Below are 26,308 nucleotides of genomic sequence, written 5' to 3'. Positions count from 1 at the left end.
GACATTTAGTCTTCTAGCACAGTATCTGAAACGCTGCATCAAGTTTTTAAAATAAATATAAAATTTATTTTACCTGGTGCTTTCTAAGTTACAAGTCTGTTTCTTAAATGTGTATGTTGTATTACTGTTTTTTTTCCTAGAACATTAATCATCAGATACATACTATGTGATGTTTCTGTATACCACATCTGTTAAGTAAAGAAAATGTATGCCCTCTAGCTAAGTTAAATTTGAATTTTATGACTTAGTTCATAAAAAATGTATTACAGAATTAAATTTTTATTTTTATGACTAGCAAAGGTTTTATAAGAATTTCATTTGAGTAATACCTGGTACAATCAATGTCGTACTAATAGAATAGCATTGTTATTTTTTATTTTATTATTATTATTTTAAATAGAGACACGGTCTCACTATGTTTCCTAGGTTAGTCTTGAACTCCTGACCTCAAGTGATCCTCCCGCCTTGGCCTCCCAAAGTGCTAGGATTACAAGCGTGAACCACCATGCCCAGCTTAAAATTGCATTAAATAACTCGTTCTTTTTATAGGCCTTTAACAATATTTTTAGCAAATCTAAAAATTTAAGTATTAACATGTTAAAAGGTTTTTTTTTATAGGATAGGGAAGATTTTTGTTTTTGGTGTTTTTTTTTTTTTTTAAGAGGAGGTTTCTCTCTGTTGATGAGGCTGGAGTGCAGTGGTGCGATCGTGGCTCACTGCAGCCTCTACCTCCCATGCTCAAGCAATCTTCCCACTTCAGCCTCTCAAGTAGCTGGGACTACAGGCATGCACCATAACACCTGCCTAATTTTTGTATTTCTTATAGAAACAGGGTCTCGCCATGTTGCCCAGGCTGGTCTCAAACTCTGGGCTCAGCGTTTCACCTGCCTCAGCCTCCCAAAGTGCTGTGATTACATTTTGTTTGTTTTCAAGAGACTCTAAACAAGAGTCTGTCATGTTACCCATGCTAGACTTCTCGTAACTCTGGATCTCAAGTGATTAAGTCCACCTTTTAATGTGAGTATTTAAAAGAATGCAAAGAGTATTTTCATTTACTCTGTTATCATTACCAACAAAATTTCTAAATTAGCTAAGTTTCTATGGAGTATGCTTATCATATTTAACTGTCAGATTATATTGCATTTTTTGTTGAAACTTTGTAACAAAGGAAATTAGTATTACTGTGAATAAATTGTTGGCATCAGTCTTTTTCATCTTAAATGTTTCTTTTTCTCATTATAAAAGCAAAACATGGTCATTGCAAAATAAAAAACTTCCAGAAAAATACATAAAAGCATAGCAAAGTAGATTATTCATAACTCAGCTAAAGAAATTACCGGTAATATCTGTTATATATCCTGGTGGTGGTGGTGTGTGTGTGTGTGTGTGCACGTGCGTGTGTGGTGTGTGGAGATATATATATAATATGTATATATGGAGATACATATATATATAAAATCTTTCTAGTTGGAAAAGTAAAAGGAATGTTTTTATGGTTCTGTTTGTGATCATTTGAGCCAAGATAAAATATTTTTAAGGCTGTATCCCATTGCTTAAGTAGATTTCCTTTGGGGGATATTTTAATTCCAGGACATAAATTCTGACGAATATAATGAAAACAATTATATTAAAATACCCTTGTATTTGTCATTAATTCTGTTTTGTTTGCCTGGTGTGTTTTAATGTGATTATAATTTGAGATTTGTTTTTTTGGGTGGTGTTAGACATGAAGTTTAAAATTTTTTTTTAAGTCTAATTTTATCAGTGCTAATGCTACAGACAGTGCTTTTCTAAGAGTTAAAATGACTATACTCTTTTATCCTTAGGGAAATATGCTTAAGAAGTAAATCAGGTTATTAATATGCTGTGAAGAGTTTGAAAACAGTGGTGCTCAGTTGAGCGTATTTTAGTCTATGCAGGTTAATTGGACACATTTTTAACTATAAAGGATTAACTAAAATTGTGGCAACCTTTTCAGCCTTGAGATTCCATTAAATTGTAGTGTGTTTGCTTGTTTGTTTTTGTATTGATAATTTTTGTGAAAGTCTTCAGGTCAGAGTCACTTTTCTAGATCAGAATGTCAAAATTAACTGAGAGAGAATAACTTAAAATATTCAGTGGAATTAGACAGCATTGTAGTTTTCTTTTTCACTTTAAATGAAGTTTGCAGTAACATTTGAGTTCCCAAGAATTGTGGTTTGCCAAAAATTTGAACAGAGGAAAAATTTAAAAGTAAACAGAAAATGAACTTTGAAATTAATTTAATGGTGAATTTATATATACCAAATAATGAAAATGACACAGGAATGTTATTTCATGTAATCATATTTTAATTTGAAAAATCGTGAGTCCATAGAAACATCATAGAACTTTGTACATAAAATGTTAAAATCTTGAGACTTTAAAATTCAGAACCCTTTTACCATTTCATAATTTCTCATGACATATACTTCTCTTAAACTTTATCATTTCCTCCTTAGTAATTAATGATATAAGTAGTTGCAAGCAATGCCAAATGGATGTTCCAAGGAGAGATCCCTGAAATATCTGGATATATAACAGTGGGTTGCTTGTAGCAACAGCAAACTTCTAGGTAGATTTCTTAGGACTATGGAATTTTTTTCCTTCATAACAGTTAATATTCTTGGATCAAGCTGCAGGTTTTAGCTATACTCATTCTCTCTGAAATGAATTATTAACCAGTATCAGTTTTACATTTTTCATTTCTTTTCATAGATAAAAGTAAATTATGTTGTCATTGTAAAGGACCAGATGCAGTTTTTAAAATTTTTTAACATTCATGGGCTTAATAAAATTTCTTTTCTGAAACTTTTAAACAATTTTAAAAGATCAGTGGTTTTTTAATCAGGACAACTTTGAAAAGATGAACGTGTTCCAGAAAGGGGATGACTTCACATTATAGTAATATATTGAGAAGATGATTGTTAAGACTATGAAAAAAAAAAACTTTAGAAGAAGCAGTATGAAAATAAGCCCTTAAGGGTAAAGGAGACCGGGTGCTGTGGCTCACGCCTGTAATTCCAGCACTTTGGGAGGCCGAGGCAGGTGGATCACATGAGGTCAGGAATTCAAGACCAGCCTGGCCAAAATGGTGAAACCTCATCTCTACTAAAAATACAAAAAATTAGCTGGGCATGGTGGCAGTGCCTGTAATCCCAGCTACTCTGGAGGCTGAGGCAGGAGAATTGCTTGAACCCAGGAGACAGAGGCTGCAGTGAGCTGCGATCACACCATTGCACTCCAGCCTGAGTGACAAGAGCGAGACTGTCTAGAGGAAAAAAAGAGTAAAGGAGATAGTCTATTTTCTTGTTTTATTTTATTTTATATTTTTTTAGACGGAGTCTCACTCTGTCGCCTAGGCTGGAATACAATGGCACAATATTGGTGCACCGCAACCTCCGCCTTCTGGATTCAAGCAATTCTCCTGTCTCAGCCTCCTGAGTAGCTAGGATTACAGGTGTGTGCCACCATGTTCAACTAATTTATGTATTTTTAGTAGAGACGGAGTTTCACCATGTTGCTCAGGCTGATCTCGAACTCCTGACTTTAAGTGATCTGCCCGCCGTGGCCTCCCAAAGTGCTGGAATTACAGGCATGAGCCACTGTGCCCGGCCTATTTCCTTGTTTTATATACTTGCAGTTCCTGTATAGGCCCTGCCACCATTTGATTCCATGCAGATCTCAGGCTTGCTCATTGATTTCTATAACTAATCAGTGTTTTTGATTGTGTTTGGCAGGAAATTCTTAAGGCCACCAGGCTAATTGCAGTAAGTCATTGATTCTAAAGCTTGCTTTTTAAAAAGCTGGGCTTAATTGCCGTTGAAGTCAGTTCTGTTCTCTAAACTGACAGTTTTCCCATCTTATTTAGAAAATCAAAGTAATCACAGAAATTTAGGATCACAGTTGAGTGAATCCTGTACTACCAGCTTAATTCTGATTTGTGTGCATTAAGATCTTGCTTGCATAGTTTAAGGTTTTTTCTTGAGGGGGGAGGGTTGGTGTGTAAATAGTGTCCCAAGTGCTTGGCTCTAAAATATTCATGTTTGGAATGTATACAGAGAATCAAGAGGTTCCTTAAAAGTTATAATAATTTAAAATTCTGCTTACAACTTAAAAACTTAACAATGATGATAAATCTGGTAATTTTTAGATTTTATTATATTATGTGTTGTACAGAATCACATCACCAAAATTGACAATACAGACTCAGAATTATGTTAGAAATATTTTGAAATAACATTGCATTAACCTTGTGTGGTAGAAAGCCTCCTTTCTCCCACTAGCATTTGGAGACAATTTTGTGGCAATATGTGGTGGTCAAATTTTATTTTTTATTTATTTTTTTGTGGGGGGACAGTCTCACTGTGTCACCTAGGCTGGAGTACAGTAACATGATCTTGTCTCACTGCAATTTCTGCTTGCTGGGTTCAAGTGATTCTCATGCCTCAGCCTCTCAAGTAGCTGGGATTACAAGTGTGTGCCACCACACCCAGCTAAGTTTTTGTAATTTTAATTGAGCCAGGGTTTAAGTAACTACCATTGTGAATGCAACTTAAAGCTCCAATTGTATTTACAGTTACCATTTTAAGAAATGGACAAAACATTTAGCTCTTAGATCCTGTAATGTTTGTGGAGCCTTCTGCATATTATACAAGTTAATATGTTTCTTAAATTCTTATGATTAAATGTTGATGCTGTGAAAATGAATGGTATTCAAAACTTGTAAAAAGTGCAGGGTAAAGAAGTGGTGGAATTTTTTCGAAACAGAGTCTTTGCTCTGTTGCCCAGGCTGGAGTACAGTGGCTTGATCTCAGCTCACTGCAGCCTCTGCCTCCCAGGGTCAACCGATTCTCCTGCCTCAGCCTCCTGAGTAGCTGGGATTACAGGCAAGCGCCACCATGCTCGACTAATTCTTGTATTTGTAATAGAGACAGGGTTCACCATGTTGGCCAGGCTGGTCTCGAACTCCTGATCTCAGGTGATCTGCCCAACTCAGCCTCCCAAAGTGCTGGGATTATAGGCATGAGCCACTGCACCCAGCTTATTTTCATTTTATGTGTAGACAGACTTAATGCCAAATTTAATGATTTGCCCGTGGACATGCTGGACATTGTCTTTAAGGTTCACTTCAAGTTACCAATTCCACTTAGGCCTCCATATCTGATGAATATGCTTACCAGTATGTTAATTTTTAGGAAAAAAACCTAAACCTATTTTGGATTTTTTAAAATAGCCTTTTACTGAAATTGCTTTCTTTAGATCAGTGTGGGATCACAGTCATTCATCACTTTGTTTTGTTTCTAAATAAAAATAAAACTCTAATGCAAAGAATATTATTGGAATGCAAAAATGTAATAATTATAACAGATTAAAATGTTGGTGTTTGCTGTTTTCCCCTGGTACAACAATCCTTTTTTAGCCAATAAAAAAATAAATCTAAACATCATTCTGATTTTCTGAATGTCACTTCCATTTCTAGACTATTTCCAGTTACAATAAATGAAAATAGAGTTTTATTGTATTTACTCCTTTCGTCAATTCTATTCAGAAACTAAATTTATCTCATCTAGTTTCAGAATGTAAATAATTTAGAAAGACTAAGCATATTTTATATTATCTTCTTGATTGTATGAATGAGAAAATAATTACGTGGATAGTATAAATTGTTGTCCTATTTCTTCCTACCATCTCAATCTGTTTTTTTGTTTGTTTGTTTTTAAACTGCTCCTCACGGAGCAGGGCTACCCTGTAGGCAGTGTGCCCAGAGTAGCCCCATCCGAATCTTTATGTATAATTACGTTTTGGAAAGATAGACATTTTATTGCTTTAGTTTAAATGATAGTCTGGATTCTAGACATCTGAATTAACCACAGCTAATCAAATGATGAAATTTTGTATACAGAGACTTAATTACCCCTTGCTTTTAATTATGTGAAATCTTTTAATATGTTTCCTTTTTTAAAAAAAAGTATTTATTTATATTTATATATATTCAGACACACACACACACACACCCCTACATAGAGAGCTTAAGAGATTAATCTGTCGTGTCCTTAATAAATCAGGTAAAGACTATCTTTATAATATCTCTTACTTTTTAATGCATATTCTCATTTTTACTTTACTTGAGAGCCCAGAGAAGATGATGATTCCAATCTCTGAATGTAATAGTCATTGACCTAATGGAGGAAATCTTATCTTGCAAATTAGATAATTTTTCCTAAATTATGTACATTAAAATCAAGTATATTGTTATATTTGGAAGGCTAAGCATTGTCCAGAATAAATCAGGGAAACTCATTTACTTGTGAAAGTTTGAATAATATATTTACCTTAAGATATTTTTGTCTTTACTGGTGAAAAGGATTTGGTATTGATTTAATTTCCTGTGCTCCTGATTGTATATATTTCAAGCATTTGTGGAAATAAGAGTTTGCAGTCAATTAGATCAAATTGCATTAGTATATTTAAAATTGTATTTGATACATTGATGTAGAAGTTTTTAATCTTGCTTCATACTGGTTGTTCTGTTTTGTTGTTTTTAATCAGGAAAAGGCAAACTGTACCTACAAGCTAATCCAGCCTGCCTCTTGTTTTTATCTTTTCCTTTTTAATTTTTTTAGAGACAGGATCTCCCTCTGTCACCCAGGGTGGAGTACAGTGACTACAGTGATCATACCTCACTGTAGCTTTGAACTTCTAGGCATAAGGGATCCTCCCACCTCAGCCTCCTGAGTAGCTAGGATTAGAGGTACAAGCCACTGTGTCCAGTTACTTTTAGATTTTTAAACAGTTGAAAAAAACTCAAAAGAAGAATATGTCATAACACCTAAACATTCTATGAAATTCAAATTTCATAGAATACTAATATAGAAACATTTATTGGAACATAGCCATGCTCATTCATTTATGTATTTTTATGGTATTTTTTAGCTACTTTTCTGCTGTAACAGCAGGGTTGAGTAGTTGTGACAACTGGTATGGCCCATAAATCCTAATATATTTACTTTCTGGCCATTTACAAAAAATGTTTGCTAGCCCTTATTATAATTCATGAAAATACATGGAAGCCTTCAGCGGTACCTTCATTTAGTTAACTGCAGGTGGTATAGACAGCTTTGCTTTTTGAGCACCCCTGTAGCAACTTTCAAACTTTATATATTTCTTGTCCCAGCAAATCCTTATTAGCAAAATGGATTCTTTTATAAGTTAAAAAGATGTGGTGTGGTAAAAATTAATGTCACTCTTGTGGACTTAACATTCACGTTTTAAAACTGTTGCCAGCAATCTCAGGGATCTGAGAACAAGCAACTATTTGTAGTTTTGCTAAACCATGAATTTATGACTGGCGAAACTGGTATGGCAAAACATGTTCAATCACCTAATCTGATGTTCAGGATACAAAATAATTGCTTTTATGGTAACTCTTATACTATCAAAGATGGTTTTTATGGAGAAATTTATGTCATGGAATGGAATTTAAGAAAGCACACTGGATGTTACCACAAAGGTCAAGGGTTTTATAGCAGAGGGGGAAATCATTCCATTAATAAGCCACACATATCAGTATCAATTTGAAAGTGAGCATTCAGTCATTATCTATCAGAAATTGTCCAAAGGAGGAGAAACTGCTGCAGTTTTGTGATATTTCTTTTATCCTAAAATGAAAGTGCTACTCTAGACATCAGTTGAGACTTTTGAGCAAATCTGTTACATTATTAAGCCAGTCTTCTCTGTCACTTAGAAACTAACCACCCTTTGTTGGTTTTTTGTCAGCAGTCAAATGAGACTGTGTGACATTAAGAATATATTTCTTGAACTGGCAAGGAGCACTCTACCTTATTATCTTAGGAAATGAGTTGTGTATATTTTTAACATTTTCATAATACTGGTGTCATTAAACCTAACTAGGCATATCTGAATATTTTAGTGTTCTGAGCTTATGTTTTATATTACCTAGATGGTTTTTTTTTCTTTCGAATTAAGTAGAAAGTACATAATCACCTAAAATTATGTTAGTACAGTAGTCTTACTGTCAAAATACACATTCCAGCCTGATTTTAACCTTTTCTTTGAGAGTCTCACTCTGCCACCCAGACTGGAGTGCAGTGGCACAATCTAGGCTCACTGCAACTTCTGCCTCCCAGGTTCAAGGGATTCTCCTGCCTCAGCCTCCCGAGTAGCTGGGATTATAGATGCGCACCACTACACCTAAATACATTTTTTTTTGTATTTTTTAGTAGAGATGAGGTTTGGTTTCACCATGTTGGTCAGGCTGGTCTTGAACTCATGACCTCAGGTGATCCACCCACCTCGGCTTCCCAAAGTGCTGGGATTACAGGCATGAGCCACCACACCCGGCCTGATTTCAACCTTTTACTCCATCATGTCCTTCTCTCTCTCTCTTTTTTTTTTTTTGGAAACAGGGTTGTGCTTTGTCGCCCAGGCTGAAGTACAGTGGCACGATTATAGCTTACTGCTGCCTTGAATTCCTGGGCTCAAGTGATCCTCCCATCTCAGCCTCCCGAGTAGTTGGGACTACAGGTGCGCACCCCACCATGCCTGGCTGATATTTAAATTTTTTGTAGCAATGGCATCTCGCCATGTTGCTCAGGCTGGTCTCGAACTCCTGGACTCAAGGGATCCTCCCACCTTGGCCTCCTGAAGTGCTGGGATTATAGGTGTGAGCCACCGCACCCGGCCCCATTATCCCCTCCTGTACACGTGAAAAAATACCTTTATTTTGATCATCCAAGCAGTCATTCAGCACAGTGTTAACCTAGAAAAAAACAGCATTTGGGTATTTGTAGATCATGACTAAGGTACATCACCAAAGTGAGGTTTCTTCTCTTTTACACTTTCTGATTATAAGATTGCATGAGTTTGCCACCCTAAGTCTCCTCTCTTTGATGAGTATTTGACTATTTCTATATGTGGAATGTCACATAACCAGTGTTAGAAGTTTATAGAAAGGTATCTTCCACCTGTTGTTCTTTGCTTTTGAGTCAGCCTCAGTTTATAAGATAATGTTGCCTTTTACCCCTTACATATAAAGAAATGTGTCAAATTTTAAAAGGCAATAATAGTAAACTTTCATTTCTTTTGATTGTGCTAATGAGAGAGAGTGTATGTGGAGGGAAGGGGGGGTGGGGGAGAAGAACCTGAGCCCTGGAAGTCACAGAACTAAGTTCAGATAACAGCTCTGTCACTTCCTGCTTGTAACCATGAACCTCTCTGAACATACTGTGTATATCAGCTCACAAAGTTGTTACAATTGATACTGTATGGAAAGTACCCAGCATAGTGTCTGCCATAGTAAATGCACCTTTAGGTTAGCTTTTTTTTTTTTTTTTTTTTTTTTGGAGATGCAGTCTCGCTCTTGCTGCCCGGGCTGGAGTGCAATGGTGCCATCTCAGCTCACTGCATCCTCTACCTCCCGGGTTCAAGTGATTCTCCAGCCTCAGCCTCCCCAGTAGCTGGGATTCACAAGCGTGTGTCACTACACCTGGCTAATTTTTGTATTTTTAGTAGAGACGGGGTTTCACCATGTTGGCCAGGTCGAACCCCTAATCTCAGGTGATCCACCTGCCTCGGCCTCCCGAAGTGCTGGGATTATAGGTGTGAGCCACCGCGCCTGGCCTTATGTTAGCTATTTTTGTGTATCAGTACATTAAGGTGTCTCACTAATGTTCAATTAGAGTTCATGTCTATCTTTGCAAAAGGAGGAACAACACACAAGTGAATGATGTACCCCCAAACCTCATTTAAGATGTTTTTTGAACTTTTTCTGTGTTCTGTATATGTTTCTAATAAAGCAGATCTTAGTGAACTGATTTTTTTCCATTTGTCGTTTGCTGGAGGTTATAACTAGTAGTTGAAATAGGATACAGTTTACATAGGAGGAGAGGTTCACAGAGGGTCCTGTCTCTTCAATTAGCTTAGTGACTTGTTTTTGAAAAATTAATAGGTATTAGTTATTCAAGATAAAAACTATATATAGGTAACTACTTATAGTTACTGTCTTTAAAGTGTGAAATGTGAAGACTGTGCCATTAAGTGGAGTTTTTTCTTTTTTTTTTCGAGACGGAGTCTCGCTCTTTCCCTAGGCAGATTGCAGTGGTGCAATCTCGGCTCACTGCAACCTCTGCCTCCTGGGTTCAAGCGATTCTCCTGCCTCAGCCTCCCTGGTAGCTGGGATTACAGGCACCTGCCACCACACCCAGCTAGGTTTTGTATTTTTAGTAGAGATGGGGTTTCACCATGTTGGCCAGGATGGTCTCGAACTCCTGACCTCGTGATCCACCCACCTCGGCCTCCCAAAGTGCTGGGATTATAGGTGTGAGCCATCGCACCCGGCCCATTAAGTGGATTTTTAATCTCACACGAGCTCAAGGCACAGCTGAAGACCTTTTAAATTCTGTGAAAGATAGTGGATATTTATAGCTAGTTTTTAATTCCAGACCCTTAATTTCTCTTATCTGTAAGTCAGCCTTGTTGACTTCTATCTGACATTTAGCACCTTTACAAAATTATTCAAGTCAGTAAATACATATATAAAAAACCTATTTGGCTTTGTTTCAAGATTGGCTCATTTAACCTTTAATAATCCTCTTTAAAATGGGAATGATGATGTAACAGAAATCCCTGTAACTTACAAAGTACTATATGTAGATGAGGGGGAGGAATTCAACAACAGTGCCTGTCATAAATCAGGCAGTGCATTGAGATACTTTTTGTGGGTTTTAATTAACCAGGTAGTTCACATCATTCAGTACTCAAATGTCATAAATCAGAATTAGATGTTTTAAGAAAGCTAATTTTTGTACATAAGAAAAAATCTTATTAAAACATTTATTAAGATAGAAAAAGAGGGAAATATTAGTAACTCTGCTTTATAGATGAGGAGATTGAGAGACCAGAGTTTGAACCTACATAAAGTCATTATCAGTAAAGGGACTCAATTTAACAGTTTTTAATGATATGCTATTTCCACTAGATAATTAATGGTTTATTGTTGGAAAAATATTTGTATATTGTTTAATGATCTTGGAAATAGAGCCCATTATTTTAACCTGTTGAAAAAATATTTATAAGGCTGGGCTCGGAGGCTCATGCCTGTAATCCCATTGGGAGGCCGACGCAGGCGGATCAAGAGGTCAGGAGTTTGAGACCAGCCTGACCAACATGGCGAAACCCCGTCTCTACTAAAAATACAAAAATTAGCCGGGCTTGGTGGTGGGCACCTGTAATCCCACGTACTCAGGAGGCTGAGGCAGGAGAATCTCTTGAACCCGGGAGGTGGAGGTTGCAGTGAACCGAGATTGCACCACTGCACTCCGGCCTGGGCGACAGAGTGAGACTCCATCTCAAAACAAAACAAAACAAAAAATATTTATAAATAAATGTTGAAGAAATAGATTATATATCCTAGTAGTTATAAAATTTAAACATAGGCAACTGGTTTTATAGCCCATTATTTTAACCTGTTGAATAAATAAGATATAAATAAATGAGTTATAAGTTGTAAAATTCCAACACAGTCTACTGGTTTTATAAGGTGTACTTGTCTGCACGGTGTTGGCAATGCTTCTTTAAAACAGTTTATAGCCAGGCGCGATGGCTCATGCCTGTAATCCCTGCACTTTGGGAAGCCAAGGTGGGCAGATCGCTTGAGTCCAGGAGTTTGAGACCAGCCTGGTCAACATGGTGAAACCCCGTCTCTACTAAAAATACAAAAATTAGTTGTGCATGGTGGTATGCGCCTGTAATCCCAGCTACTCAGGAAGCTGAGGCAGGAGAATCGCTTGAACTTGGGAGGCGAAGATTCCAGTGAGTCAAGATCGTGCCCAGTACACTACAGGCTGGGAGAGTGAGACTGTGTCTCAGGAAAAAAAAAAAAAACAAAAAACAGCACAGAAAAAACAGTTTATAATTCCCTATATTATGGAAAAGGTATATGGATGGTTATGTATGGAAGTTTTTGTTTGTTTGTTTGGGTTTTTTTTTTTTTGCAGATAATTTCTTTATTGAAACTATCGGTAAGTTTTACTATGAAATTTTACATACATGATGGAAAGTGGAAGACATATACCAATTATATTTCAGGAAAAAATACTTTAATAGTATTGTTATATAGTGTATTGGCTGATTCCAGTGGATCCTCGTCTCTCACTGCTGACATTATCTCCAATATTTGAATTATATGGCAGGGTTCATTTCTGTCTTTTAAGCAGTGCCCACTTTCCCACTTCTTTTTGGTAGGAAATGCAGTTTTTATATATTTTGATCCAGCATGTGTACTTTTGACTCCACACCAAGGTGCATCTGTCTCAATCATTAATTTTTCACTAGGAATTGACTTCAAAACTTCCAAATTAGTTTCAGTTTTCAGTGAGCAACCATTAAATTCCTAAATAAAGATCCAAGTCAATCAAAGCAGCTGTTGCTTCCTTGGTACCATCAAATGAATGCACCACTCCCTCTACACACCGATCTCTATTTCTTTTAATTATGTCCAAAAATTCAGCATGTGAGTTTCGACAATGAAGAAACATTGGTAATTTTGTTTGTTCTGACAGTTCAAACTGTTTTTCACAGTATTTGAGTTGAGTATCTTTGGGACAAAACTGCAGTCAGTCAAAATCAAGTCCACATTCTCCTATTGCCACAACTTTCCCTTTATTGTTTTCATCAAGATTTAGCAACTCCTTTAAGTAAAGATCAGGGTTATTCTTTTCAAATTTACCACATCTTGTAGGATGACATCCAGCTGTACTGAAAAACATATGATTTGTTTGTGCCAAATGCAGTGCATCTTTACTGTCTTGTAGATTTCCACCTGTAATCATAAACTTTTTAACACCAATCTCGACAGCTCTCCCTGTTACATCCTGTAAATCATCTTGATGCTTTTGAACCCCCCTATAAATTCCTCTGAACATGATGTCAGTCAAGTTGATAACAATATCGATAAACTTGAAATGACTCATGACTGCAGATGGGGGCCTCCCTGGCGGAAGTGCTATGTAAGGAAGTTTTAAAGTGAGAAAAATTTTAAAAGAACTTGCTGTCAGAGATATCTGAAAATAGTAATGGTTTTCCTTGTAAAATAGTTTTCTATGGGCCAGATGTGGTGGCTCACGCCTGTAATACCAACACTTTGGGAGGTTGAGGCAGGTGGATCACCTGAGGTCAGGAGTTTGAGACCAGCCTAACCAATATGATGAAACCCCATCTCTACTAAAAATACAAAAGTTAGCCAGGCATGATGGCATGCTCCTGTAACCCCAGCTACTCAGGAGGCTGAGACAGGAGAATCGCTTGAACCTGGGAGGTGGAGGTTGCAGTAAGCCGAGATCATGCCATTGCACTCCAGCCTGGGCAACAAGAGCAAAACTCCGTCTCAAAAAACAAAAACAAAAAGTTTCCTATGTTCTGTTTGTTATCGACTAGACTGTCAGCTGGTGTGCATTAAGGGGGTTAGAGTCTGATAGGACTTTCTAAGTGTGTACTGTATTATTGAGGGGGTGCAGAGAAAAGAGATTGCTAGAAAGTTTCTTTGCAACGTAAAGAAAGACATGTTAATGCCCATTTCTTTCTCCCAAAATGACAGATTTTGCCTACTTATTTGTATGACAGTTTTTCATTCTGGTATTTTCTTCTGCTATAAAGCAGTACTTCTATGTATTTTCCAAGGAACATAATTAATTTAAAGGCCCTTACTTTGGCCTGTTGGCTTTCACTATGTTTAAGTACATATCAGATAGAATATTTACCACAATACTATTCTAAAAATACAGAGTAGTGCCTTAAAAAGCAGTATGAGAAGGAAACACTTCACCTGGATAGACTTTGGAGAAGAGTGAAGTATGACCTACTTGATTAGGGGTCCTTTTTTACTTTTTACACTTCAGCTACCTTTTGGCTTTTCGAAGTTGCCAAGTCGTTTTTTATTCATCAGCTATAGTTCACTTAGTTTAGCTCTTTTCTATTCACGGGTTTCCATGATCTGCCTGTCCACTTTTTTTTTTTTTTTTAAGACGGAGTCTCACTGTCGCCCAGGCTGGAGTGCAGTGGTGTGATCTCGGCCCATTGCAAGTGCCACCTTCCGGTTCACACCATTCTCCTGCCTCAGCATCCTCAGTAGCTGGGACTACAGGCTCCTACCACCACACCCAGCTAATATTTTTTTGTATTTTTAGTAGAGATGGGGTTTCACCATGTTAGCCAGGATGGTCTCGATCTCCTGACCTTGTGATCCACCCACCTCAGCCTCCCAAAGTGCTGGGATTACAGGCGTGAGCCACCGCGCCCAGCCCTGCCTGTCCACTTTAAAAATAGTTGCCATTTGACAGTGCTGGTTTGTTATTCTTCTCAGCTACTCTAGTGTTCCTGCAGCTGATCTCAAATGCAGGAGCATCAGAGGTACTTTGAGAGAGAGAGAGAGAACAGAATATCAGAGTCCAGTGGGAGACCAGCAAATTGTGGGAAATCACGTGACTGTATGATTCACATCTCCAATGAGAGAGACTTGGTTGTTTCTATGTCTAGATCCAGCCTGTTATGAGAGTAATACCATCAATAATGTAATTTTAATTGTCTGGATGCTTTGGCGCTAGTTTCAAGAAATAAAATTTTTAGCAGCAAAATTACTGGTCAGATGACTGTGAGTAGAACTGAATTTGATGACATTTAAATCAGGACAGAATAAAAGTAGTTTCAAAGTCTAGAGGTTAAGTATTATGGGAAGGTCAGTAAGTCATCTGTGTATGTATCTATTGTCATTCAAATGTTCACCTCAGTTCTTTTGCCAACACCTTTAAATGACCTGATGTTATTTCATTTGTATATTGCTTCCAATAGTGAATCCCTTAAAAAGATGACTTGAATAAGGCTATACTTTAAAAGTTAGAAAACACATTAATTTCAAATTTTGACTTTAGGACATTGTTGTCAAGGGTCAAATCTTACCACAGATTAATTTCTTATGCTCTTTTGTTACACAATTGCCAATGAACTATAACTCATGAATTTGTGTTTTTGCGTACATTTAGATCAAAGGAATTTTCTTCAGTCCTTAGAACGTATAGGAGGGAAAGTCGGTAACATTAATGGTAGGAGAGCGTAACATGGACCTTTCTTTTAATCTATAATTCTAGGACGACATAGACAGCCTAAACCCAGTTCTCAGGGACAACCCGCAGCTTCATGAGGAAGTGAAAGTCTGGGTAAAGGAACAAAAGGTTCAGGAGATTTTTATGCAAGGTAACTATTTTGAAGTTATGCATTAAATTTTTTTGGATCTAGGCAACTTATCATATTTGTTTTTGGTTATTCAATTGTGTGCAATATAAATAGAAGGCCCAGTCCAATATTTTGAGTTATATACATCCAGGAAAATAATAGCAGAGTGATAATAATTTTGATAGAAAGTTGATAATTTCACAAGTGTATTAACTTTATTTGAACTGAATGCCTGTCATGAAATTACAGCTACACAGGTGTTTTGTTGACAGAAAACTGCATATTATGGAATTCTTTAGGTGTGTCTTTCCTGGAGAAGGAAGCATTGTTTGCAGTAGAGGGTTGCCCACAGCCACAATTGATTTCCTTTGAAGAATGTTCTTCGTATCTGGTAAAAGTGGCCTATTTCAGTGCACCTTTTCCAGAAATTACTAGTCTTTTGTTTCCTTTGTTTAGTATGTTACAACGTGTGACCTTGAAACCAGTGGGGTTTGATGATTTTTAGCAATTTCCATTTCTGTCAGTAAAATCATGTATTGTAAATACAGGCTTTTTGGAAATTGAATGGAAAGTGAGACAATATGGCATGAACTGTTGTTGAATGTCTTTGTGAATGGAATTTTGTTGTTAAATTCCCATATTTATCTCAACTGTCAACTTCCATGCCATTAAGTATCAAGAGAGAATCCCAAAGATGTTTGCTTTATATGGGTATGTACAGTAGTGGATCATCTACATATTTAATTCTTCCTAGGCTAAATATTCTTTAAACTTTTCTGTGGAGAATTTCAAACACATACAAAAACAGAATATTTCAGTGAACTTTCATTCACCTCTCTCCCAGCCCCAACAACTATCAAATCTTGGCTGATCCTGTGCTATCCATACCCCCTTCTATCAAATTTCAGACATCACCCTATTCTATCCATTTTTTTGAACAAAACAGTGCTGGAACATTATTCTGAAAAAAGTAATCGTTTTTAAATTTAAAATACTAGATATTTCAAGTTTTCATTTGTCTTATAAACGTCGAAGATTTTAACAGGTTTGATTTATTTTTTAAAAATCAAGGGATTCAGAAAAGGTCCACACATTGTGATTATTTGGTACATCCCCATTGTTGCTCTTTTTTTCCCTTTCCTTGCAATTTATTTGTTGAAGAAACCAGGCAAATTTTAAAAAAATAATATTTTGTTTCTGCATTGTATCCTTAGAGGAGAAAAGATTAAGGGGCAGTATAGTCCCTATTCATTCTGTGCAGAATTGTGTGAGGCTGACTCTAAGCTATGTTAAGTAGTGGGAACAAACCAGTGTAAACTGTTTGTTAATGGGAATTGAAAACTGATCATATTTGGAGTTACTCTATAAGCATGTCCTATATTATTTAGAAAAAATAATATGGAGTCTTATTCTTCAATAGTTAGAAAAGACTGAAGTTTATATAATTGATATGGCTACTAAACAGTGTTTATGCATCACCTCCCTTAAATTATAGCCAGTCAACATCTTCACTTTTCTCTAGATGAAAGTATTTAATTTACAGGTCATATGGAATACTTTCTACAGTTCGTTGATTTATATATATATATATTTAAAGCTGGCAAAGGATTGTTGAATCTGTTACAACTGTAGAAGAAGGAACATCAGAAAAATAAATTCAGTCCCAGATCTTTGACTTAAAATTTTACCTAATCTGTCAACCTCTCACTTTCTTGATTTTTGTAAAAGGGCTAACAATACTTAGGAGAGAGAATTAAATAAGCACTTGAAAATTTTGAAAGCACTTTGTAAATTATTAAGGTACAGCAGTTTTTTCCCTTACAGTTCTTTGTTAAAGTATTTGACACCATTTTAATACCTGTGAATTAAAGATCGTTTTCATCTCAGTATCCTCTTCTGTAGAGTGACTTGTTTTATTAGGCATATCTGAATATCTGCAGATAAATATGTTTAATATTTTTTATTATTTTCTAATGGATATCTATACAAGAATATCCTTTGAAAAAGTGAGTTTAGCACAAAAGTGTACCATATTTCGTTAAAAATTTTTAGTGCTATATGTATACATTCACTTAGCCAATCTCTTTTTTAAGACTTTTAGCAACTTTTTCTGGCTGTGATAGCAAATCAAAATTTATAGTTGTTTATGGTAAAGTTTTGGCAACTAGAAGACTCAAACATCAAGTTGCAAGTTAATCTTTCTGTTTCAACCATGTAGTCATCTACTGCAATCTTACTAAGTAGCTTCATAACCTTACTGCATTCTACACTACTATAACTTTGCATTTTGAACTGTTCTCTTATTAACTCGTGATCCTAGAAACCTTCCTTCTCTCTTAAAGTATTTTATTTCTATTGAATCAGGAAGTATGTGGGTCTAGTGCAGTGTATATAGTAACTTCAGAATGATTCATTTGAAAGGATATTTACTTCTAAAACATTTTTTTGAAAACTGATAGTTGGATATATTACTATTATACACTAGCTCATGTTTCTTCTAAAAGGCAGTTATTAAATGAAGATGTCTCCATTTAAGATGTTTCTGTTTCTTGTGTTTTTTTTAAGGTCCTTATTCCTTAAATGGATACAGAGTGAGAGTATATAGACAAGACTCTGCCACCCAGTGGTTTACTGGCATAATTACTCATCATGATCTCTTCACCCGCACCATGATCGTTATGAATGATCAGGTAAATAGTTCCACTAATATTTTTGTAGAGATTTTAAAAGTTCAAATCATCCATGCCCCCCAAAATACATCAACAATTTGATGCTAAATAATTTTTATCTCTAGGGTTTTTAGTTGTGTAATTCTAGTAAGTTTAAATGTATCTGATATGACATAGAGGTCATTTCAGGTCATAGGGAGACAGCAATGCTCAATTTATTTCAACACTGATAAAATCAGTTCCTAAAATAGAGGCATTAAACTCTTTTAATTGATTAGTCTTTTTTAAATCCTTAGATGAGCTAAAATTTTCTTTCTCAGAGTTTCAGTTTTTCTGTCCCTCCAGTAATAAAAATATTTCCGAAATCATTTCTTTTCATCAGTGAAAACTTAAACACACAGTACATTTCTTCTCACATCAAATGTTAGTGTTGGTATGCTCAATTAAGTTTTATGGTGAATCTTAAGGATTACAAGTTTCCTATGGAGTTTTTGTTTGTTTTTTGTTTTTTGTTTTTTGAGCTGGAGTCTCGCTCTGTCGCCCAGGCTGGAGTGCAGTGGCATGATCTCGGCTCACTGTAAGCTCCACCACCTGGGTTCACACCAGTCTCCTGCCTCAGCCTCCCGAGTAGCTGTGACTACAGGCGCCCGCCACCACGCCCGGCTATTTTTTTGTATTTTTAGTAGATACGGGGTTTCGCCATGTTAGCCAGGATGGTCTCAATTTCCTGACCTCGTGATCTGCCCACCTCAGCCTCCCAAAGTGCTGGGATTACAGGCGTGAGCCACCGCGCCCGGCTCCTATGGAGTTTTAAGTACCAGTCTGAAAGTCTTGAGATTTCAAATTTTTTTTTTAACTTAATACAAAAAATACTCATTTTTAAAGCTGTTGTTTATGTAGAAAAAATAGATATATTTATACCTTCCTACCTGATTGGATTGTGGAGATTATCTGATAGAGCGCCTTTATACACAATTCAAATACTTTGGTTAAAATGTAGTTAAAATGCTAAATAAGTGTTACTGTTTCATTGCATTTGATTTTTTCCCTAAAACAGTGACAAACTTTTACCTCTCAGAAAAGCACAAAACTGCCTTGAATTGTTAAAATAGTTTTAACCACATTTTTAAAATTATTCATTTGCACAATTTTTGTCTTTTTCTACTCCCTAAAGTCTACCTCTGAGTTTTATTTTACAACTGCTTTTTGAAAATTACTTTCTATTTAAAAATAGAAAGTAATTTAAGAATTGTTGGCATCTGTATTCTTGATTAATACCCTTGTTTTTCAAGATGTACTTGCAGTAAATATATTTGCTTTTTAATTCTTGGTTAGCAGTTGAAACGGTGAGTTTCAGAAGGTTAAAAAGGTAACTTTGTCTTAAGTGAATAAAACAAATTATTATAACAGCATCTTATAAATTAGGGATCCCAAGCTGATTTCTAAACATTTCTACTGAGTAAAGAAATTATACCAAATATTTGATTAGCTCATTCTGTTTAATTTTTGTTTTTGTTTTGTATCATGGATTAGGTACTAGAACCACAGAATGTCGATCCTTCTATGGTTCAAATGACCTTTCTGGATGATGTTGTTCACTCTTTGTTAAAAGGTGAAAATATTGGCATTACATCACGACGCAGGTCTCGTGCCAATCAAAACGTCAACGCTGTTCACGTATGTATGTTATTAGGGATGAATTTCTGTAAAATATTTTTCCTTAGGCTAGTAGAAACCAGGTAGTAAACAATTACTGTTAATTGGTTATTTTTAGAGCCATTATACACGTGCCCAAGCAAATAGTCCCAGACCAGCAATGAACTCCCAAGCTGCTGTACCAAAACAGAATACACACCAGCAACAGCAACAAAGAAGTATCCGTCCAAATAAGAGGAAGGGCTCAGATAGCAGTATACCAGATGAAGAGAAGATGAAGGAGGAAAAATATGATTATATATCACGAGGAGGTAGGACCCACTTTTTTTTTTTAAGGGAATGAAAACAAATAAAACAAAAATACATTTTAAAATATGCTTATTTAGTATGAAAAATAAGACTGTTCTTTCTTTAATCCTACAGAAAATCCTAAAGGTAAAAACAAACACTTGATGAATAAAAGAAGGAAACCTGAGGAGGATGAAAAGAAACTAAATATGAAAAGACTTCGAACTGACAATGTTTCAGACTTTTCTGAGAGCAGTGACTCAGAAAATTCAAATAAGAGAATAATAGATAATTCCTCAGAACAGAAGCCAGAGAATGAATTGAAAAATAAAAATACTTCAAAAATAAATGGAGAAGAAGGAAAACCCCATAATAATGAGAAGGCAGGAGAAGAGACCCTAAAAGATAGCCAGCCTCCCTGGGATCAAATACAGGAAGATAAAAAACATGAAGAAGCAGAGAAGCGGAAGTCTGTTGACACTCAGCTTCAAGAAGATATGATTATTCATTCGTCAGAACAATCCACAGTTTCTGATCATAATTCTAATGATTTACTTCCTCAGGAATGCAATATGGATAAAACACATACCATGGAATTGCTACCAAAGGAGAAGTTTGTATCCAGACCACCCACACCAAAATGTGTTATTGATATTACAAATGACACTAATTTAGAAAAGGTGGCTCAGGAAAACTCAAGTACCTTTGGCCTTCAGACACTTCAGAAAATGGATCCTAATGTTAGTGATTCAAAACACTCTATTGCAAATGCAAAATTCTTGGAAACAGCAAAACAAGATTCTGACCAGAGCTGGGTCAGTGATGTAGTTAAAGTGGATCTAACCCAATCAGGTGTTACAAATGCTTCTTCAGGAAATGATCACTTGAACATGGAAAAAGAGAAGTATGTCTCTTACATTTCTCCTTTAAGTGCAGTTTCTGTCATGGAAGATAAGCTGCATAAGCGAAGTCCACCTCCAGAGACTATAAAATCTAAACTTAATACTTCAGTAGATACTCACAAGATAAAATCCAGCCCATCACCTGAAGTTGTTAAACCCAAAATAACTCATTCTCCTGATTCTGTAAAGTCTAAGGCCACTTATGTGAACAGCCAAGCTACTGGTGAAAGAAGACTGGCAAATAAGATAGAACATGAGCTATCAAGATGCAGTTTTCATCCAATTCCTACTCGAAGCAGTACATTAGAAACTACAAAGAGTCCTCTTATCATTGATAAAAATGAGCATTTTACAGTTTACAGAGATCCTGCACTTATTGGGTCAGAAACAGGAGCTAATCATATTTCACCTTTCCTAAGCCAGCATCCTTTTCCTCTTCACTCCTCATCTCATAGAACCTGTTTAAATCCAGGTACCCATCATCCTGCCTTAACTCCTGCACCCCATTTACTAGCCGGATCATCTAGTCAAACTCCATTACCTACCATTAACACTCATCCTCTGACTAGTGGTCCACACCATGCTGTTCATCACCCTCATTTACTTCCCACTGTGTTACCTGGAGTGCCTACTGCCTCCTTACTTGGTGGCCACCCACGACTAGAGAGTGCTCATGCCAGCAGCTTGAGCCACTTAGCGCTAGCACACCAGCAACAACAACAGTTGTTACAGCACCAGTCACCTCATCTTCTTGGACAAGCCCATCCTTCTGCTTCATATAATCAGCTTGGACTTTATCCAATTATTTGGCAGTATCCAAATGGAACACATGCATACTCAGGACTTGGTTTGCCTTCTTCTAAGTGGGTTCACCCAGAAAATGCAGTTAATGCTGAAGCTTCGTTAAGGAGGGTAAGTTACACTGTAGTTTGCCACATAGCAGTATATATTAATGAACATGTACAGGTGCTTTTTCAATATTCCATCTATTTTTTAGGTCATTTCCTATTATAAAATATGTTAGAATTTTTCGGTTGTTTTTCCATACACTTAGTAACCTCAAGAGTGGGAGCTGAAACGTCAGAAAAGCCTACTTATAAAAAGAGTTAATTTAAAGAAGTAAAACTTTTTAGAGTGTAATATTTATTTATTATAGATTTAAATTTTTGGTATATTTTCTTTTTCTTTTTTTTTTTTTGAGATGGAGTCTCATTCTGTTGCTTAGGCTAGATGCAGTGACATGATCTTGGGTCACTGCAACCTCTGCCTCCCAGGTTCAAGCAATTCTTCTGCCTCAGCCTCCTGAGTAGCTGGGATTACAGGTGCCTGCCACCATGCCTGGCAAATTTTTGTATTTTTAGTAGAGACGGGGTTTTACCATGTTGGTCAGGCTGGTCTTGAACTCCTGACCTTGTGATCCGTCTGTCTCGGCCTCCCAAAGTGCTGGGATTACAGGTGTGAGCCACCGCGCCCGGCTAATTTTTGGTATAAAAATTATTACACAAAATTATACATAATTATAATTATGCAATAATTATAATATATGTAATACAAATTATACATAATTATTTTGCTCAGCCAAATTCCCAGAAGTGAAATTTCTAAAATTTTTATAAAATTGTAAGGCTTTTGATATATATTATCAAATTGTTCTTAAAAACAAATTGTTATATTCTCCAGATGTATGTTTGTATATTAATGGTATAGTACAGTGTTTGACTATTTAACCCCCTTGTTCCCTTAAGGGTGCTCAAGGTTACAGATTCCCAGTATTTGAGGGTAAAGCTGCAGCTGAGATTTTGTCTGCCTAACACAGTATTGCTAAAGGTAGTGGTATAAGGCTCTTGTTCATTCATGAGCCATGTAGTTTCTATAGCAAATTCATTTTTACACTAAAAAATGGTTGTTGAAAGCAATACCAGCCCCAGTATAAAAAATGGAAAAATTGATATCACTTTTAAACTCCCAGGAGACAACCTTGTCCTTCGTACATCCTAGGATGCTCATCAAGTATCCCCTAGAATCTTTTTTTAACACCTTGTTTTTGTGGTTAAAAAACACACACATACATAATATTAAATGTGCCATCTTAAATATTTTTAAGTGTACAGTTCAGTAGTGTTAAGTGTGTTCACATTGTTGTGCAGCAGGTCTCTAGAACTTTTTCATCTTGTAAAACTGAAACTATAGCCATTAAACACTAACTCCCCTTCCCTGCCAGCCCTTGGCAACCACCTTTCTTCTGTTTCTATGGTTTTCATGACTTTAGATACTTTCTATGAGTAGAATGATAGAATATTTATCCTTTTGTTACTGGCTTATTTAGCTTACTACAATATTCTTGAGGTTCATCCATGTTGCAACATGTGACATGATTTTCTTCTTAAGGCTGTATAATATTCCACTGTATGTATGTGCCCTATTTTCTTTCTCCATTCATCTGTCAGTGGACATTTGGGTTGCTTTCACCTCTTGGCTGTGGTGAATAATGCTACAGTGAACATGGGTGGTTTTTTGTTTTTTTGTGGGGTTTTTTTTTTTTTGAGACAGAGTCTTGCTCTGTCACCCAAGCTCTAGAGTACAGTGGCGCGATCTCGGCTCACTGCAACCTCTGCCTCACATGAGTGTTTTTAACACCTTAATGTCATCTTTTTTGACAGCTTTTTGAAGTTAAGTGAGATCACAGTTGGGGGTGGTGATTTAGAAGACAATTTTAGTGACTTTCTGTTTTACTCAGGGATAATATTTTTTACATATAACATTAGTGATGCCAGTAGATAAAAGCATGCTGTTCATCATGCCAAAAGTTTGTGAGAGGAGTCATTATGTTTTGGGTAGACTGTGGCCATGAGTCTTTTTATCATTCCCAAGTTGTGATAGATAAACTTTTTTTTTTTTTTTTTTTTTGAGATGGAGTCTCCCTCTGTTGCCAGGCTACAGTACAGTGATACAGTCTTGGCTCACTGCAACCTCTGCCTCCTGGGTTCAAGTGATTGTCCTGCCTCAGCCTCCCAAGTAGCTAGGACTACAGGTGTGCAACACCACACCTGGCTAATTTTTTGTATTTTTAGTAGAGACGAGGTTTCACCATGCTGGCCAGGCTGGTCTTGAACTCCTGACCTCAAGTGATCCGCCTGCCTCGGCCTCTCAAAGTGCTGGGATTACAGGCATGAGCCACCATGCCCAACCATGTGATGAGTGAACTTTGATGATAAGAGGCACCAAGTGGTTGATGATGCATCTTGCATAAGGTCTACCAGTTTTGAAAGATGTTTCCTGTGGTTTATTCCTGTTGCAAACATGGACTCCTTTTGGCTCTACTTTCATATGACCTTTGGCCTTTAATGAAGTCTCACCAGTGATCCCCACAGTTGATTCTGCACCAGCATCACCACATTTGAGGTTGACAAGATCTCAGTTCCAGAATTATGCTGCCATTGATCAAAAGCTTTCCATTACATTTTGGAGGGTGCCGTTGCTCTTGTCGTAGATGGGAGTCATACTGGAACCTGTATGTTACATAGTCAAACTCAGTGAAGAATCACTAATCACTATATTATCCTCTTTACCAGAATAGAAAGCAGGCCTGGTGACCCAAGTGCCCTACTGCACTCAGATTATTAATTCAAGGTTTCTATTTTTATTGTTGCACTCACATGTTTATTCTGACCCTTCACTCTCATGTCATTAATGTAGCTGCAGCTGCACAAAGATAAGCTAGCTAGAGGAACACAGGAGAGCCAAGAGCTGGCTAACAGATTTGTGTCTTTTTCCTTAACATCCAAACTCTTGAAAACAGATTTAAGTAACTTAAAAATGGCTTGGAAGGGAGCATTACTCAGTATGTGTCACATGTATATGGACTTAGACCATGACTGTCTAGCCTCTGTGTTTATAAGTACATAAAATATTTTATTAACTGGTCATAAATGTGTTAAACTAAAAACAAGTGTATCAGATTTTTATTTGTTATATAAAATTACAACATAAAGGAGTAAATTTGAATAACATTTTGAGGAAAAAATAAAAATATCTTACCCCCTACTATTGACCAAAAGTGAAGAAATACAAGCATAAGACACTATTATTAAGAAATAATTTTGAATGGCATTTTATAGAGCAAAACTTTGTTGTCATTGCCATAATTGATTGCTGTTTAAGATTTCTGGATCTTATAGAACTGAGGCCGTTTGAGACACATATTTGATCCTTATGTGTATATTTATGTATTTTTCTCTTATGTGGGGTTTATGGCTATAGTGTATGTTTTTAATTTCATAGCAGTATATTTTTGGTGTGACATACTTCTTTTGCATTATTTTGAGAAGTAAAACGTATTCCCTTTGTTAGGGAATAAATTAGAGAAAATACAAAGGAGGTTGTATTTTCCTGCTGTTTGGCTATCATCCTATTAACAAATTCATAAAACATGTTCTGGAAGGATGTCAGTGAGTCAGAATATAGAAAAATCCTTAAGCATGTAGTCAGATAGCTGTATGTCTCGATGAAGAGGTTGCTGTCACCTTATATTCAGTTATGAGACAGGCAGCATATTGATGTATAAAATTAACTTTATTAGACCTCTACACCTCCAAGCTTAATGGTACAACCTTGTTTATAGCTTAGAGTGAAATGGGGAGTGCATTTGGGTTTTGAAATGTAATTATCTGCCAATTGTCAGTAAATTGTTACATTGGAAAAGTTAAATTTTTTGATGACAAAAATTGACAAATGAATTTGGTTGTAATTTCTATTTCTGATGAAATGTGTTTTAGGAATAATACTCTGTTTTTACTGTTAGCAATATACTTTTGCTGTTAGAATCAGGAAATCATATAAACTAGGTTCTGTATATGGCATTTATAGTAAATTTAAGGCACTGATTTCAAGATCTGTTTTTAGTAAGATGACAATAAATTATTTAATACTGATTATGATATGGAAAAATCTGTTTAATTATGTTATTATTTGTCTGAATATTTCTCATAAGATGTATTTAGAAAAAGTTACAAGTTTCCCAAAGAAACTGCTATTTGAATGAACTAATAAACCACCAAGATCATACCCAGTTCTACTGTGACACGGTGTTTAGCTTTTTCTAGTAACTGAAATCTAGGTTTTGTTTTGTTTTGTTTTGTTAATAGAATTCTCCCAGTCCTTGGCTACATCAGCCCACCCCTGTGACCTCAGCAGATGGTATTGGATTACTTAGCCACATTCCTGTCAGACCTTCCAGTGCAGAGCCTCATCGGCCTCTTAAAATTACAGCCCATTCCAGTCCACCATTGACAAAAACTTTAGTAGATCATCATAAGGAGTAAGTTCACCAGTGCTTAAAAATTATAAATACCTTGTTCATAATTTTTCTTAATTTGCCTTTTAAACAGTTAATTTTAAGTTAACACATATCTTAAGATTAGGCTTTGTTCTGTTTTGATATTTCTTCAAATTTATTATAGTATTAGAGTACATGCAAAGATGTCTTTTACTTTCATAATAGAATGATATTGCATAGAAGCTGTCTTTGTA

The 26,308-nt window shown here is 36.1% G+C and overlaps 1 protein-coding gene and 1 pseudogene across 9 annotated transcripts in view; one reads left to right on the top strand and one right to left on the bottom strand.

The window, feature by feature from the left end:
* The window catches only part of JMJD1C (jumonji domain containing 1C), a 357,142-nt gene that overhangs the window by 289,153 nt on the left and 41,681 nt on the right, over nucleotides 1–26,308 (top strand). For 7 of the 9 annotated variants that reach the window (XM_034930652.3, XM_063607433.1, XM_063607434.1 and 4 more), the window contains 6 exons: nucleotides 15,180–15,285; nucleotides 17,830–17,954; nucleotides 19,467–19,610; nucleotides 19,708–19,900; nucleotides 20,013–21,691; nucleotides 25,924–26,096. In XM_034930652.3, coding sequence (XP_034786543.2) covers nucleotides 15,279–15,285; nucleotides 17,830–17,954; nucleotides 19,467–19,610; nucleotides 19,708–19,900; nucleotides 20,013–21,691; nucleotides 25,924–26,096 — 2,321 coding nt within the window. In that variant the 5' untranslated portion in view covers nucleotides 15,180–15,278. Of the gene's footprint in view, nucleotides 1–15,179; nucleotides 15,286–17,829; nucleotides 17,955–19,466; nucleotides 19,615–19,707; nucleotides 19,901–20,012; nucleotides 21,692–25,923; nucleotides 26,097–26,308 lie in introns of those variants that run through there. The other 2 variants (XM_008955793.5, XM_008955794.4) reach the window with 2 other exon arrangements.
* Nucleotides 11,987–13,025, bottom strand: LOC103783613 (deoxyribonuclease TATDN1-like; annotated as a pseudogene).

This window comes from Pan paniscus, chromosome 8, assembly GCF_029289425.2.
Source record: "Pan paniscus chromosome 8, NHGRI_mPanPan1-v2.0_pri, whole genome shotgun sequence".
NCBI classification, from domain to species: Eukaryota; Metazoa; Chordata; class Mammalia; order Primates; family Hominidae; genus Pan; species Pan paniscus.
The sequence above is the reverse complement of the archived record's forward strand: the minus strand, read 5'-3'. Positions and strand labels throughout refer to the sequence as shown.